The 16,801-nt window shown below is 45.9% G+C and overlaps 2 protein-coding genes across 8 annotated transcripts in view; both read right to left on the bottom strand.

Moving 5' to 3' along the window:
• Nucleotides 1–345: 345 nt before the first annotated feature.
• Nucleotides 346–15,327, bottom strand: BCL9 (BCL9 transcription coactivator). 3 transcript variants are annotated; one of them, XM_007182130.2, is made up of 7 exons: nucleotides 15,198–15,327; nucleotides 13,913–14,229; nucleotides 12,520–12,709; nucleotides 11,521–11,620; nucleotides 5,490–7,731; nucleotides 4,034–4,294; nucleotides 346–2,702 (listed from the first exon to the last, which is right to left on the bottom strand). In XM_007182130.2, the coding sequence occupies exons 1-7, from the start codon at nucleotides 15,248–15,250 to the stop codon at nucleotides 1,585–1,587; spliced, it is 4,281 nt and encodes a 1,426-aa protein (XP_007182192.2). In that variant the 5' UTR covers nucleotides 15,251–15,327; the 3' UTR covers nucleotides 346–1,584. The 3 variants fall into 3 exon arrangements, with proteins under 3 accessions (XP_007182192.2, XP_057414270.1, XP_007182194.2); XM_057558287.1 differs by having other exon boundaries at nucleotides 346–2,666; XM_007182132.2 differs by having other exon boundaries at nucleotides 14,135–14,229.
• Nucleotides 15,292–16,801, bottom strand: part of LOC130709391 (uncharacterized) — an 80,634-nt gene continuing 79,124 nt past the window's right edge. For all 5 annotated transcript variants that reach the window (XM_057558319.1, XM_057558310.1, XM_057558325.1 and 2 more), the window contains one exon: nucleotides 15,292–15,510. In XM_057558319.1, coding sequence (XP_057414302.1) covers nucleotides 15,292–15,498 — 207 coding nt within the window. In that variant the 5' untranslated portion in view covers nucleotides 15,499–15,510. The remainder of the gene's footprint in view (nucleotides 15,511–16,801) is intronic.

Here is a 16,801-nt window from a genome sequence, read left to right as displayed (position 1 = left end):
TTTGGTCTCTTAATTACCTCACACCATTACATTGGCTCTCACAAAACTTCCCAGTAAAGACCATGAATTGCCTCTAGAGGTGGGGCATGGGGACCAGGGCTGCTCCTCTGCCTGTAGCTAGGATTTCCTGATTGGGACAGAAACAGTCTACACGAGTAGTTACGCCTCAACAGCAAGCAATACGCTTCATCTGCAAAAGCGCTTTTATGTACTTCCCCTAACCTTCACCCAGATCAACTCGGATACAAAGCTACTATGCTTCTGGGTCACATGGCAACTAATATGCCCAATACCGAACAAACAGGAATCCAAATGGACAAAAAAGGCAATTCAATTTTGTAAGAAACAATATATTTTATTTTTCTGACACCACAGCTCTGGTGAGTGGTTTTGTACCAAATTTAATGGAGGTTACACAGAACGTTTGACGCATGGGACGGGGAGGAAAGGGAAGGAAACACAAAATTAAAAACAAAAACAAAATCTTGGATAGCTTTTAGCATCTGTTCCACTCCCACATTAATAAAATTCACTTGGGAATTCCTAGTAAAAGGAGAACAGAAAACAAGGCGGGCAGGGAAGGGTAGGCTGGGGAAGAAAAGACGAAGGGCAAAGAAGACCATCGAGCATCCCAAAGACAGACCTTTCCCTCCCAGAGCCGGGACAACGCTCGGCATGGAAGGCGAGGCTTCGTTAGATTTATTTCCCCCAAATAACACCGTGTATTGCAGCTGCCAAAGGGAAAAAGAGAGGAGGGAAGCAGGGGGTCACCAGTGGGGGACACAACAGGAGGAAACTCACTTAACCAAGAAGATAGGGAAGGAGAGAGGAGGGAAAACAAGAGAAAAATGTGAAGGTGGGTCTTCAGATTGGGAGAGACAGACAGTGCTGAAGAGCACTTGAACTGAAAAACAAATGTCCTAAGCATCATTCTTTTTAAAAAGAAAAATCTCCCCCCTCCCCCCACCCCTCGCTGAACTTAGTTCCTCTTTTTGTGCTTTTCATTAATACTCTGCTCTGAGGTCGTAGTTTGGTTTTTCTATACACTGGAGTTGAAAGAAAATAGTCCAAAGGTCTGAAGATGGATTCTCCACCTAAAGTAAACAGCCCAGCATTCCTGTTCTCTTGTCCCAAAGACTAAAGTCTCTGCTAAAATCCCTTTTACAATATAGTACAGTACACACAAAAAAAATAAAGCCCAAAGCAAAAACAAAACCAGAAAAGAATCCTGGGAGAAGCCAGTCCAAAGGACGTAAACATACAGAGGATGGTGCAACACATGACCCATGGCAATTCTCAAAGCACGGCTGCAGATTCCCAGAAGTAGGTGCCATCATGGGATACCCAAGTCCACAAAAATAATCTTTAAAAAATAAATCTTAAAAAAAACACACCTGTTGATTAAATGAATAATTTGTTTTCAGATAAATCCATACATTCTCGAGTTCCCCCCTCCCCCAAAGCAGCCCTTGGGTCTCTGTTCTCCTATTGCATGACCAGCAGGACTCCTGGAACTCCCTCAAAGCAGCTCTCAGGACCTGGAATCTCATCTTGACAAGGATCGGCACATCCAATCTTAGCAGCTTAAAACATCATGTTTCCTGGGTTGCCAGGTCCTTGGCTAAATCCACCCATGCCCACGTCAGCGGCCATGCCCCGGGGCCTCATCTGTGGGGGGATCATGATGTTCTGTTGGGGTCCCATCATGCCCTGCATGGACATCATCATGCCTGGAGAGCCCACAGGCCCAGGGTGGGTGTAGAGCCCGGCAGGCCCTCGATCCTTGCCAGGAATCATGCCCACGGCAGCAGCTGGATTGCTCATCAGGGTGGGCTGGCCGGGCATTGTAGATTGTGCTGGTGACATCATCCGATGGTGAGGTCCCATCATGCCTTGCTGGAGAAAGGCTGGTGGTCTCATTGGGTTGTGGCCTGGCATGGATGGAGCTGTACCAAGAGGGATGTCTGGAGTTCCCACTGGCCCTGGACCTCCCATGCCAGGTAATGCTAGTCCCATTCTGGGGGCTTGTTCGCCCATCATCCCCTGCATGTGCGAAAACCCAGGTCCAGGACCCTGGGGCTGTTTACGGCCTGGGACTTCCCCTCGAGGGAAATATTGCAGTGTCTGGCTAGGCTTCTCAGATGGAATAATGCGAGACAGATCAAACTCAGGTATTCCGGTGGCTCCAGGTCGGATGACCTCCTGTAGATCTGGGTCTGTAAACACTGAAGGCATGCTGTTCCCCAGGACAGCAAAGGAGTCAGGACCCCCTGGGCCTCCAGGCTTGCAAAGTGCTGCATCTGCTGAACTTTGGGGCAGGTTGCTGGGGCGGCCAAGGGGCCCTTCTCCTGGGAAACCCATCCCTCCTGGGAAGTTGCCCTGCCCCCCACTGGGGCCATTGTGAGGAAATGGAACCTGCTGTGGAGGAGATTGAACTGGTGGGAAGCCCTGGGGGAAACCCATCCGTCCTTGAGGTACCATCGGAGGCTCCTGGGACCCATGCCCCATGATAGGATTGTGTGACATCAAGCCAGGCCCCATCGGGACCCCATGAGGAGGTATGGTGGGTCCCATGGCATTCGGAGAGGGCATCTGATTGGAGTGAGAAAGTGGCTGGGTCATTCCCATTGGGCTGAGGGTTGGCATTGGAACCACGGGGTTTGGACCTGAAATTCGAGGATTCTGTGTATTAATGCCCATTCCTAGAAAAATAAAGATATCAAAGGAATCAACTTAACCAAAAGCAGCTCAGGAAAACTATCATAAATCAAATTAACAAAAAAACTATTGTGCATCAAGTGTGCACGGTACTGTGTTGGGGAAACATACAATGCACAATCTCTGCCCTCAATAAGATTATAATACATTTTGGGGCACACAAACCAACAGCTCTACAAGACAATATATTATTGAGTCTTAAACTGTAGGACACAAAGGTATATAGAAGACAGCTAGGAAGAAGTCTCCTGTGTGAAAAGTTACAAGTGAATATGCAAATGAGTACAGTCTTCTTCATTGGAGACATTTAATATAGAAGAAAACAATTTGCCTGGATGACTCAGTATGGTCCTTTTTGGAGAAAGAGGACTAATTAGTCCTATGAGTCTAAGAATCAGCAATAAGGACAAGGAAACCAAACAGGCCTTTTTCAATTGATACTTGGCATCACTATTTTATATTACCTTACAGAGAGAGCATTTTGAACTCTACGTTATATGAAATGGTAAAGAAAAGCTAATTTTTAATGGAAAAGGAAAACACACAGGTTCTGCTCTGGTCTCTGGGACATTTAAATATTTGGTCTCTCCATGGAGTTAACCACTGAGAATGGTAAGGATGGTGCTTGTGCCACCCACAGAGCATGCCCTCACCTGCCTGATGATAAAGAGCATCCCTAACAATCAGAACGAAACTGGAACCAGAAACCCATGGCTCAAAGGTCATGGTCTCTTTACTGACCACCTTCACCATACCAGATCATGTCCTACTAGTGAGATTTGGGGAGACGGGAGGTGTAGGAGTGAAGGAGAACAGAATGAGTAGGGAAGGGAGGAATTTTATTCTCTCTCTAGTCCTAAAGAAAGTGATTCTCTAGGAAATAGGGGCTTTCCATTGTCTGAAATCCTGTGGCTGCTTGTGGTTTGAGGCTGCCCTTCCAGGAAAATATCTGACTAAAGACATTCCGATCAGCATGTTAAAAAGATACCGCTCTCAGTTTTGTGCCAGGAGGACCTCCCCAACCTCCACCAAAAAAAAAAAAAAGCATCTAGGTACACAGAAGCATCAAAACTTCCATAAGAAAATGACAAGAACTATAAAGAAACCTGCTTTCTTATCAACAAATACTGAATTAAGCTAATAAAAAATATTGTGATCATTCTCTTCCTCTAGGCAAGACACTTTAGTTTTACTGAAACTAACTCAGATGGTATACTTTTTCAACTTGGTGAACGTCCAGCCATCAAGAAAAGATTTCAAGAAGTTTTTCCTTTGTCCAGAGCTAGCTCCATATCCTATCTTCCTGATTTCTTACCTGGCATATTATTCATTGATGGCAAGTTGGGAGAACGAGCTGGAGGGGAGTCGTCATCTGAGCTGGCCACGGTCTTGATGGCATCGTGGTATAACGGGGTAGAACTGGGCATTGCAAACTTGGACATTCGAGACATCATAATAGACAGTGGGTTCTGGGAAAGGGTCGGCTCTGGAGGCATGGTGTAAGGTGTACTAGAAGGAAGACTTCCCGGGATACTCACAGAGGCAGACTGGCTGGCTGTAGGAGGTGGGGGGCCACCTAGGAGAAGAAAGCAAGACAAAACAATAAAGGGCAGGGAATTAGATTTCTCTTGAAAGCTACTGGGCATATCATTATGAACTAGCAGGGCCAGGAATGAGACAGATGAACAGGACAGTGTTACGAGACCCAGGACATGAATCATCAGTCTCTAGTCGAGCTCCGTGTGTGTGCAGAGGGAGACTGCAGTGTGAGATGGAGGTGACAGCTCAGCAGATGGGAAGACAAACGCACCAAGAATGCGTATGCGTAAGAAATATTAGTTCAAACTTGGGAAAACCATGGGTTACAGGCAACTCTTATGGATCTCTTTCCCTTGCCAATCACAATTTAGAATTCGACTCAGGCATTAGTATGCTAGGAAGCCAGATTAGCAATCCCACCCCAGGTACTAACAGAATCGCCCTACACATGCTCTTGATTGATTTTCTGCCACCAAGATGTCTGAACTGAAAAGGTCTGAGGGGGCAACTCCACTGTACTGCTTTTGTGAACTGCTCCCCAACGGAGAGACACACTTTAGCTTGGTAGGATAAATCTCCTATCTTATTCTGATTCTAGTCTTTCTCAAGTGGAGACAGCACAGACCTAGTATTTATACCTCAGTGCTCATCTTCCACTGACCACCTCTGGTCCTGTTCACAAAACCACCATCATCAGTGAGAGCTTCTCCTAGGAAGAAAATACTAATAAATTGTAGCTGATCTGTGAGAACAGCAGTTTACCAAGGAGAATGTTTCGGTAACGGTTTCTATGGTCAACACGTATTTACGAGAACCACTCAAGTATCTCAGCAGCCTCCCCTCTTTGCTTGGGATGATACTCAGACTCTCTTGACATGACGAAGGCAGCCCTTTGAAGTGGGTGGATCTAGTATTTAAGGCCATATTTACGCACTGTTGAGACATTCTATTCCACCACCGTGAGTTCACTGTGCAAATGTAAATCATTCAGTGAAATGACACACATTTCCCATCTTCCTCCCAGTCCTATCTGAGAAACATATTCTGCACTAAGAGCATAACCCCATGGAAGTCCCGATTATGCACTCTGCCACAAATACGTCCATCTTGGCAAAAGCCACCTCCTTTGGTTGCATAATCAGGTTAAGACACCAGTTTTCTTAAAGTACGTAAATCAGGCTTTTGCAATCTCTGGCTTTAAGATGCAACTGTGAGGATGAAAGCATACTGACCTGACTCTACACTTCCCAGCATGGCTGGGGAGGCCATGGTGAGGGGTGCTTTATGGTTTGGAGGGATCCCGGGACTCTGAAGGGGAGGTTTTGGAGAGGAGGTCCATCCAGGTGACGGGGCGGGAAGTGATGGAGACTTGAGGTGAACAGGCGAAGCAGCAGCAGACCCCAAGACAGGGGGGGACTTAATGGAAGCAGCAGCAGCTGGGCCCGCCAGCATGCCTGCCAGCTGCGATGGAGTCTGGGGGGACTTGAGGTTCCCCGAGGGCGAGCCCAGCATCGGCGACTGGACTTGGCGCATCGTGGGAGACTTCAGAGGGTTAATGCCTGGGGAATGCACCTGGCTGCCTGCCACAGAGAGATCCACGGGCTTCCGCCCCAGGCCGCGCTGAACGGGAGGAGCCGTGTTGAGGCTAGTGGGGTTACTAGAAGGGTTGAGAGGTAGTGGTGGCATATGACTGAACCGGCTGTTAGTCCTTTGGTCGGGCCCAATTGGTTCTCTGAGATTCCGCAAGCCACTGTTGCCGCCTGGACCCTGAGACATGGGGAGGAACGGCCTGGGGCCCATGCCATACTCTTGCTGAGGGTGCTCGCCGAAGGGCAGGGGCACCATCTTCTGCTGAGCAGGCAGCACGTCTGCACCGCCGGCGCGGAGTTTCATCATCTCCTCGGGCCCCGCCCCAGCCTCTCTCATCTTCTGAGGTATCATCTGAGAGCTGGATCCCATGTTGACATTTAGACTGACATCTCCCTTCATCCCACCAGGAACCATCCCAAACTCGAGTTCCCGACCGGGGCCCATCTGTGGGGGCATTCCTTTTGGAAAGTCACCCCTAGAAGGGCTCAGCGGGCCCTCCACTGGTATTCGAGGGAAGATGGGATTACTCCCCGGCTCCATGTGTCGCTGCGAGCCAGGGATCATCCTGTTCATCTCCATGCCGGGCCTGATGCCTTCCATGCTCATCCCCGGGGGCAGACCCAGCTGTTTCTCTGCCAGCTGCTGTTGAAACATCTCTTCAGACAATCCTTGGGGGTTTGGGAAACGTTCCCCTCGGCCAGGACCACTGAAGACGCCCTGGCCAGGCGGGAAGTTTCGACCGTCTGGGACCTTTGGCACATCGTCTGGCCAGCTGACTCCAGAAAGACCTGGTCTAGATGCCGGGTTGGGGACATTAGGCCCCTCCACTTCAGAGTTCATCATTCCTGCAAATCCAGGGAGGCGCATCTGGCTCCCTGGCATGTTGGGGTGGGGAGCCATGGCCCTCGGGGGCAGAGAATGGGGCATGTTGATCCCGTCGGCAAAGGGCTCTGCACCCCCAGGCCCCCAGGCCTCGCTGGGGGTCATCTGGTACGGAGGGGGAGGCCCTCGGACCACGCCCCGCGGCCCGTGCTGATGGACCATCATGTCCTGGAGGGAGCACTGCTGCACGACCACTTGCTCCTGCTTTCTCCTCTTCTCCTCATAGAACTCTTGCTGCAGTTTCAGCCACGCTATCTGCTCAGGGGTCATGTGATCCAGGTGGTCGGGTCCAATGGGCCCAGACTGGGAGTTCATGGAAGGTGGGACCATTTCATCCGGAGAAAAGGGCACCTCTCTGTGTCCCTGAGGGCCAAAGGGAGCCCCCACGTCTGTCCGGGGCCCAGGTCCCTTACCTAGGCTTTGGGATTGAGCCATCATGGCCTGTATTGGCCCTTCTGGTTTTTTCTGAGGTCCATCTAACACCCCAGTATTCTGCTGGGGTCCCCCACTCTGTCCTCCCGGGAATTCTTTCTCATCAGGGAAGAGCATACGCTGGATATCTCTGAGCGTTTGTAAGGAGCGCTCCCGGTGCTCCAGCTGCTCCTGAGACAGTCCGTCGGGGTTCTCTCCCAGTGCGGGGGGCTCTCCACTGGACACCGGTGGAGGCGGGGGGGCTTTGGGATCTGCTGAAGAGCTACTGCTCCCCTGGGAAACGGGAGTCACTGCTCGGTTGTTGGGCGTCGAGTTTGGCCCGGTACCGTCTGGCGGCAGTGGAGTGGAGCTGGCAGGGCTGCCTACAGAAGGAATCAGTTTGTTTTCTACCCCAGGACTCTCCCGGTCCAGGGGACGCGGTGGGGCGGCAGGCTTGGGTGCTGGTGCCGGAATGGGTGGAGTTGGCTGCAGTCTGGTGTTCTGGGAAGAAGTCTGGTCCTGGGTGGCTGGAGCGGGGGGCTGTTGTGGGAGAGTTTTCAGATCATTCCGAAGGGCAGATATCTGTGTGTTCTGAAGATAAATGAGATTTTAAAAATCACTGGTGAACTGAACAGAAGGGCAATGAAAAGAGCAAGATATGTTATAAAGGACTTGTCCCAGCCACATAAATCTACACTGACACTTGCTGTAGAAACTGCTCATGTACAACCCCACTCTGGACATGCAGACATTTTGATTCCTTTCTCACACTTTGCTGTCAAACGGCATCCTCTTTCCCTTGCTGAAGATTAGGTTTCAATAACTTTAAAGCATGCCAAGGGAAAGCCACGCTGCCAAAGTGAATACATTTGAGTATCTATTTCGAGGAACAGGTTTGATATCACATGTCTACTATGTGTTTCTGATTCAGGGAGAGATTAGTTTCTTGGTATGTGGGAGGCTGTACCTAACACCTTTTTCTTTCCCCGAAAGTATAACTGGGTATGTAGACTTCTCATTGTCAATCAAAAAGTCTAATGTTTTCAACTGAAAGTCGTTGTCACTTCCAGCTCTGTACTCTGCCCATCAAAGGCGGGAGGTACGGCCGCTCCACTTCAGTGTTTCCCCTGGCGCGGTGACTAGTGAAGTACTCCTCTCCTTGAGTTTCCAGGGGCCTGACATCTCCGATTTCTGTTTTCAGTTTGTGATCACTGATTCCATACGAGAATTTGTACATTAACTGTAGTAAGATCATCTGTAGGCAGGAAGGGTCTGCAGAGAAATCTGAGGCTATCTAGCTCGTGGTGTCTCTTGATCTGTTCTTTCCAAACAGACAGCACACGGCCCTTTCTACAGGCTGGATGATCACCTTATTATTATTTATTAAGTACCGATGCTATACTAAGTCCTGGGTAAAGGCACGCTCACCTACAATAGGTGACACGGACGCTGTCAGTGTCTGGAAGAGGGACTCGTAATGTTCTGGGTCTACACCTTAGCACTGCTGGAGGTACTGGTACTAGAGAAGGGCAGTACTGAAGAACAGACGGGCCCAGTCTAGTGACTCCATCAAGGGATCTCTCACCAGCCTCCAGTGAGCCGCATGATCCCTTTCTGATGTTCACTTGCTCCTACCTGTTCGCTTAATCAAGGCTGTATTTCCAAACCACTAACGCTCTTACTTACATCCCCACCTACTCTCTGGAACGTTTATCAAGGCGCAGATTTGTACAGGAATCATCATGCATATCCCTGAACACGAACAGTTCACGTTCTGTGGGTATGTATGCAAGTGTTCCACTTGCTGGTACTCTCCATGCATCTGTGTCTGCAGACTGAGACTGGTGGGGGTAAGACTGGCTGAACTTGGATGACTCTGGATGTTGCAGTGTCCTCTGTCTCTCTGACTCCTTAACTGGAGTGTGGAGGTCACCTTAATTTTCTCTCCAGTGCCAGTTTAAGTTTGGTTTTGTTGTTAAGGGTGGTCACTGATTTTCTACAAGGTGACCGTGACAGAAGAAACAGTTTAGTACCACCCTTTTTATTTTAGATTTGCAGCAATGGTGATTGGACTATTCCCAATTCCCTCCTTATTAACTCCTTTTCTGATTTCATTTTAGTACCAGAGAAGGTGGAGGTGAAAACTGTCTTAATGACTTAAGATCTGTCATTAAGTCAATAAAATGTCGGTTTGAGTTGCAATGTACCCTGTGCATTCCAAAACAATATAAATTATAAATAAACAAATATTTTTAAAGTATAAATTTAAAAATATATACATTTAAAGTATTATATATATCCATCGTCTACCCTTGAGTAGCAGAGATGCAGAGGGACATGAAATTTTTTTCTAGGCCTAGGAAAGCCTAAGCCTGCTATGTCACAGGGGGGACTTCTATGTTCATATACAACAAGGACAAAATGTCATCCATTCTGTATTGAATTGTCACTTCAGTCGTTTATTGTCATTTAACTTTTCCCATGTTTAAGACTCATCCAAGTTTTAGATTTTATGCTTCCTGAACGCAGGGACTGTATCTTGAACCTCTAGTGTCCCCACAGCATTTGGTGCAATGCCTTGACAATGTGAGACACAAGAAATATCTTTTGGTTCAATTTGGAACACTACATGTATTAAAACAACCATTATGTGCATTTTCTAATGTAATTTATAGTAGGTGCTTAAGTTCCAGAGAGGAAACAGACTAACGTTTACTATCATTTTGGAAATATCAAGCAATTAAAAGCATTCAATGGTTCTCTCACTTTGAAATAAATAAGAATCATTTTGAAAGTCACTGAGACCTTAATTATGGTATCATCAGCATGTACTCCAGTACTGTAGTTTTTGTTGCTGCTCTTTTTCTGTTCTTCAAGTAACTCAAGAGTGTTTGCTATTTTTTAAAATCCTGCTCTGTACAGAGGGTCTGAATTCATAATTTCCCAGAGATGGCTACATGATGGAAATCCTAAGATATCTAAATATCTTCTTTTCTATTTTGTACCTCTTCTCTCCTAGTAATTCATCAATGTATCAGCATGTTAGTAGAAAAGGCCAATGCAGTGTGATATGCCTAAAACCACACAATTAGGTTAAATGCTCAGAATGTAGTTTATACCATCAAGATTATCTCCCATTGAACCTTCATACACTGTTGGTGGGAATGTAAATTGGTGTAGCCACTATGGAAAACAGTGTGGTGATTCCACAAAAAATTAAAAATACAACTAACATACAATCCAGCAATTTCACTCCTGGGTATTTATCCAAAGAAAACAAAAACACTGATTAGAAAAGATACATGTACCCTTAAGTTCACTGCAGCATTATTTACAATAGCCAAGATATGGACACAACCTAAGTGCCCATCAATAAATGAATAGATAAAGAAGATGTGGTACATATATACAATGGAATATTACTTAGCCACAAAAAAGAATGAAATCTTGCCATTTTCAAAAACATGGATGGACCTAGAAGGTTTAGGCTAAGTGAAATAAGTCAGACAGAGAAAGACAAATACTGTATGATTTCACCTACATGTGGAATCTAAAAAACAAAGCAAATGAACAAACATAACTAAACAGAAACAGAGTCCTAGATACAGAGAACAAACAGGTAGCTGAAAGAGGAGAGGGGGTTGGGGAGAGGAGAGAAATAGGTGAGGAAAATTAAAAGGTACAATCTTTCAGTTACAAAATAAATAAGTCATGGGTATGAAATGCACAGTGTGGGGAATACAGTCAATGATTATGTAATATCTTTGTATGGTGATAGACAGTAACTAGACTTATCATGGTGATCATTTTGAAATGTACAGAAATATCGAATCACTATGTGTATACCACAGACTAACATAGTGTTGTAGGTCAATGACCACAAACAAACAAACAAACTCATAGAAAAAGAGATCAGATTTGTGGTTACCAAAAGTGGAAGGGCTGGGGGAGGGAGAATTGGAGGAGGGTAGTCAAAAGGCACAAACTTCCAGTTATAGAATAAATAAGTACTAAGAATGTAATGTACAACATGATAAATATAATGAATGCTGCCATATGTTCTATATAAAAGTTGTTAAGAAAGTACATCCTAAGAGTTCTCACCACAAGGAAAAAATATATATTTTTTCTATGTCTTTAATTTTGTATCTATATGAGATGATGGTAATCATTTCGTCACGTATGTAAGTTAAAGTATACAGTATACAGCACAGTAGGCTGTACACTTTTAACTTATACGGTGCTGTCGGTCAGTTGTATCTCAATAAAACTGGGAGAAGAAAAAAAAGACTCTCTCCCTATCAGTGAAATTCACCATCTCCCACCTTAACGGTCACTGCAGAACCTTTAAACCATTATTCCATTTCCAAAATGACGTACCAGAGGGGCTGTGCTTCTCTCTGTCTTGCTGTTAGAGATGTTCTGGATGTGGAAAGAGACAATAGTTTCAACCTGGCCCTTCAATACAGCTTCTGCAGCTCTGCAAAGACAAAAGAGATGCACACACTAGGACTTGTTCCTATTTCACTAACTGTAAATCCAAAGCACTTTAACCCGATTAAACTGGTATAAGAGAGGAAGGAGAAGTATAAAGAACCACCAGCAATGTTGAATGAGAAGAAATCAAGAGAAAAAGGTTTTCATTATTTGTCTATCATTTACCATCAAACTTCTGAAATTAAAAGATAGCCATTAGCAAATCTCAAAAGAGGTATTAAAAACCCCCAGGATTTTCTCCTTCAAAGCCATCCACTCTAGTAGGTGTTTTATAGAGAATCGTAGTTCAAAATCCCAACCCAAGAAGGGTAAAATGAATTCTCACACCTAATAATAATTAAAGGCTGCCAAGATGCATTCTATATCTTAATTTTAAAAATCTTAAATGAAAAAAACTAGGGTATATTCACATTTTAAATAAATAAATAAATATCCATTGATCCATCCATCCACTAGAGATGTATGTACCAAAATGTTCACAGTAGTTATCTCTGTAAATTCCTGAGATTTTTTTTTTTTTAGTTATTTACATTTTCTAATTATTCCAAAATGGACATTACTTGTGTCATTTTAAAAAGAATACTAAGTTGCAGAAAAGTGTATATTGTGCAATCAATCCCTTTTGTGTTTAAAAAAGTATATATATGTATATTTGTACAAGCACAAAAAATTTCTGGAAGGAAAGCCAAGGAAGTATCATCAATGGTTGCCTCTGGGGAGTAGGGGTGGGAGGTTTTATATTTTCTTTTACCTCTTTCTGTAGGGTTAACTTTAAGTAATAATACAAGTGGGCAAAAAAAGGATCAATCTTCAAAGGGAATAAGAACTTAGATGCCCAAACACGCAAGCCACGCCAATAGCAAGACACAGCCATCAACTTACTTATTGGCCATCTCAGTAGAAAACACATACACCACTTTGGCGGGAGTCTTCTGAGCAGGTGTGGGCTCTGGGGCAGTAGTCTGGCCATGGGAGGGGGTGGAAGACCTGGGGACTGTAGCATTTGACGGGGTCATCGAGTGTGGCGTGTGCTGGGAATCCTGGGACTTTATGTGGTCAGCAGAATTACATTCTAAAGGAATGAAAAGAGTCATGTCATAGAAAGAATAAAACTCTTTTTTCTGCCAGCATTTACAGCATCATAATGCAAACACCTTGAGAATTTCAAGGAGGAAGTACCTTGCTAAGAGAAAACCTCTTCTATTCATAAAAACACAAATACACTTCTCCCTAAATGACTAATTACAAAGCACTCTCCCCCCACCTCCTTACTTCTCTACTATGCATTCTTCAGATATTAGCATAAATGTCCCTCCTTCCTGGAAACCCCTTTCGGATCCTCCTGGACTGGCTGCCCCTGCTAGTTGGACCCATAGCCCCCTAACTCCCCTTATTTCAGCATTTATCAAATTTTACTGTAATTGTTTAATGATCTGCTGTCTAGGTGCATTCAAACCCTTGAGGATAGCAACTGTTTCTGTTTTGCTGACCATGGCACCCCCAGCCCCCAGCATAGTGCTGGCGCTCGTAACAGGCCTCCTACAAACACCTGAAGAAGAAAGGAAAGACAGGGGAACGATCACCCAGGTTCTCGTTTCAAATTTGGGTCGGGAAGTAACACTTCCCCTGCTTGAATACTAGTTTCATGTTCTGGCCTATAGTTAAGATTTTTTATTTTATACTAGGAGGAAAAAAGCCTAAAACCACAGCCATTGGTCCCATGCTCTTTCTGGCTCGCTCCATTTTGGTGCCTACTGTGCCTACTACATGTAGCCACTCGTTCCTGCCACGCTGAAACTGACTGTGACAAACCTGGACTAGTGCCAGGGCTGCCTCTTGTGCCTACAACTCCGGCAGCCAGAGTGCACAAAACCCAAGTCTTGAAGGATGAATTTGATGGAGAAGAGGAGGAGTGTCAGAAAGACCGCTCCAGGGTGGACCCTGGCGTAGACAAACTGGAGCTACCGGCTTGACACTTAAGTACAAAGAGCATGGAGGCCAGGAACATCCACAAGAACGTGGCTAGGGCCGTGGAACATCCTGAAACGCTTGCATCCTCAAGAGCAAGAAGTCAACAAGGTGGTTCCAAACTATTCTTCAGTCAGTAGGAAAACAACCAGAAAGAGTTCCATCTTAAACTGCGAGAACTCCTGAATCTGATGCGCCTGCTCTCCCCACGTGGCTGCTATTAGGCTCTCTGGCATCCACCAACGTCAGAGGCCTTTCCTCAGGAATACCTACTTCCCTCTGAGTCTCAAATATCTTATAGACATACCTTTCATGTCAGAGTCATCGTTTGGAGTCCCAGGATCTCTCTGATCAAAGGAGTCGGCGGAAATACTTCGCTCCCTTTTCCCCTTGCCCTTGGCACCATTTCCAGCCCCATTCTTCAGCCCCATGCTCCCACCTGGGCCAGGGAGTGCTTTAGGGGTATGGCCCCCACTCTTGGAGTCACAGGGGGATGGCTGGGATTGGCTGGCTGAGCCCCCCTGTTTACCCTGATTGGAGAATTTGGAATCCAGCTGGGGGTTTCCAGATGGGGACATCACTGTAGGGGGACGGACCATCACCTCCTGCTTTGACTTAGGGCTACTAAAAGAGACAAATAACAAAGGGAGATCAGACACCGGATACAACTGGGCAGCACAAATGAGGGAGGACTGATTTTTATCATAGGTCAAGGAGACCTGGACCACTAAGTAACCACCCCACCTTTCACCTCAGCCACTTGCTTGCTCCCTCCTCCCCTGCTCTCATTTCAGAGCTCTCAACAGAGAGGAGGATCAAGCAGAGTGGCCTGCCAGGTCTTGGGAACCCTAGAGTCACATGGGGACCCATCTCTAGGGCTTCTGTCAATAAAGGACAACGGTTTCTATGTACATAGAGAAATGACTCTCACACTAAGACTAGCTCAGAGTAAACAAACAGACATCGTTAAGATCAAAATACCACCCGCCCATCGGCTGATGACAAGGAACAGCTGTAACAAGAGACTAGCCTCCCTACTGGAAAATACGAGCAGGTCCAGGAGAGTGCGAGGAAACCTGCCCATGACTGGCAGGTTAGGGAAACCCTCCAGGACACTACTCCCTGAACAAGCAGTATCACACCAGCGCAGACACACTAACCACTGCCGCCAGGGGAGAAGGAAAAAACTCTTTTAGGGCATCAGCTTAACTTCCACGGAACAGAGGAAAAGGCCTCACGGTGGGAGTCCAGGGGCTGGTGTTTTAGTTCTAGGACCTTAGGCCTCCTCACCATTCCAGGTCTCGGTTTCCTCATGTGCCAAGTTTAGCTCACTGTACTGGCTGGTCTTTAAGGTCTTTTTCTTTATGTTTTGGTGAGGAGAGGGGTGGTAAATAGGAGCGGCCAGGTAATAATGGACAAATAATAACAGAGGAAAACTCTAACCTAAACTCTGATTCACTATTCTATCACTATTTACTTATCTTTTTTTCTTTCCCCATTCGCTTCTAATTCAACATGTTGTTCCACCAATGAGCGTTCATGGTCCACTATGACATCCCCAAGGAGCAGCTGGGCCAGGCCCTAGCCCTCACCTCTGTGTGTTTCCTGACGGAGAGTTCCTCACTTTAGGGTTACTGGAATGCATTGATTGAAATCCTGAGCTTGCAGCCACCAACAGGGACGGGCTCACCGAGTTCCTCTCGGGCTGCAGCAGAAACAGCTGCTGAGGACAGTGGCAGTGGCCCACTGCTTGCTGGGCGAGTCCCTTAGCGCTGGCCACCTGCACGCCTTTTTCCTCTTTGTTTTTCTCCGCTGTGGAAGTGGGTCCTGTCCCCTTGCGGCTCCAGCATTCTCTGGGTGTGTGCCTCCTGCTGCCAAAGGAAAATCTCGCATCTCCAGGGCACACTGGGGGCAAAAAGAGCAAAAATGGAGACATCAAACACCTCTACAGCAGGATCGAGGCTAAAGCACCGCCAACTTGATGGTGCAGAGCTAGATGGTTCCTCAGCTTCCATCAGGGTTAAAGGAAAGGGAGATGTGCATATTCCGGCCAAAAGGCCCTGGTGCTAAAGCAGCTGAAGAGTGACTAAGACTTTCTGCCAAGCATACAAGCCTCCCACCCAAGCTTCGTGTACCAGGCGTTTGTAAGCAGATGAGAAAGACATTTTTATCTTTAGCCATATATCCTCCCTTACATTGCTCTACGTCCAGATACAAAACCCTCAAAAACCTGGGTTTTTCTTTCTTCAAAACAATGCTTTGAAACCACTGAGTACTCCAAATCCATAGCAACTATCTGGTGTTTCACCTCTGATGGCTCTGAAATGTAACCAACCCATCCCAATTTCAAACCATGAAACAAATTACTCTCTCTTTATATTCTCAGGGCCTCAGGGTGGGGAGACATTAAAGGAGGTACTTCTGAAATCAACTATTGAGCCAATACCAAATACAATCAGTTCTGTCCCCTGATTTCTATGATCTTTCTACTAAATTATGCTGAGTATGTGTCCTGTGTTCTCACTGCTTAATGACAGGAGCTGTAGGCATGGGTAAGCATAGGAATGATCCATAATGCGGAAGGTAAAAGAACATCTTTGAAGGCTAAGATATTTTTTGAGCCAATTTGCAAGGCTAATTTGAAGCATAAAAGGTCAAGAAAATATTCCCAAACCTAGCCAGAGAACAAATGAGAAAGCCCTTTATTTAGGGAAGCCTAAACTGGTTCAGGGAAAACCAAGATACACTTTCAGTCACTGCTCCTTCCAGGGCAGTTCCAATGTGGTTTTTTGGTAACCACTGTCCCCCTGCACCTCCCGCTCTACCTTCTGGTATTTTACCCATGGGGTATAGGACTGAATGAGGATATTAGATGCAGGATTAGTGGCTAAAGAATCAAAGGGAGTTAGAAGTAGCTTAGGTGTTACATACACTTTGAGAGGCTCAAGAACTGGACTAAAATTGGGAGGGTCCATTATATTCTGGGACTTGGCACTGAATATGATCATTGTCAAGTGTTAGACGTCTATTTCTTCATTTAGAAATTTGCAGCAGTCCCAGCGATTTTACCTGAGACCATGAAAGGAATTTATGGAAGTTCTGAGTGCGTACAATCACATTTTTTTCTTTTAAATGAAGAAGTCAGGAAAAAGAACTAGAATACAATGTTATGGAATGTTTCTATGCTGACCTTGGG

Source organism: Balaenoptera acutorostrata, chromosome 1, assembly GCF_949987535.1.
Source record: "Balaenoptera acutorostrata chromosome 1, mBalAcu1.1, whole genome shotgun sequence".
Classification (NCBI taxonomy): domain Eukaryota; kingdom Metazoa; phylum Chordata; class Mammalia; order Artiodactyla; family Balaenopteridae; genus Balaenoptera; species Balaenoptera acutorostrata.
The sequence above is the reverse complement of the archived record's forward strand: the minus strand, read 5'-3'. Positions and strand labels throughout refer to the sequence as shown.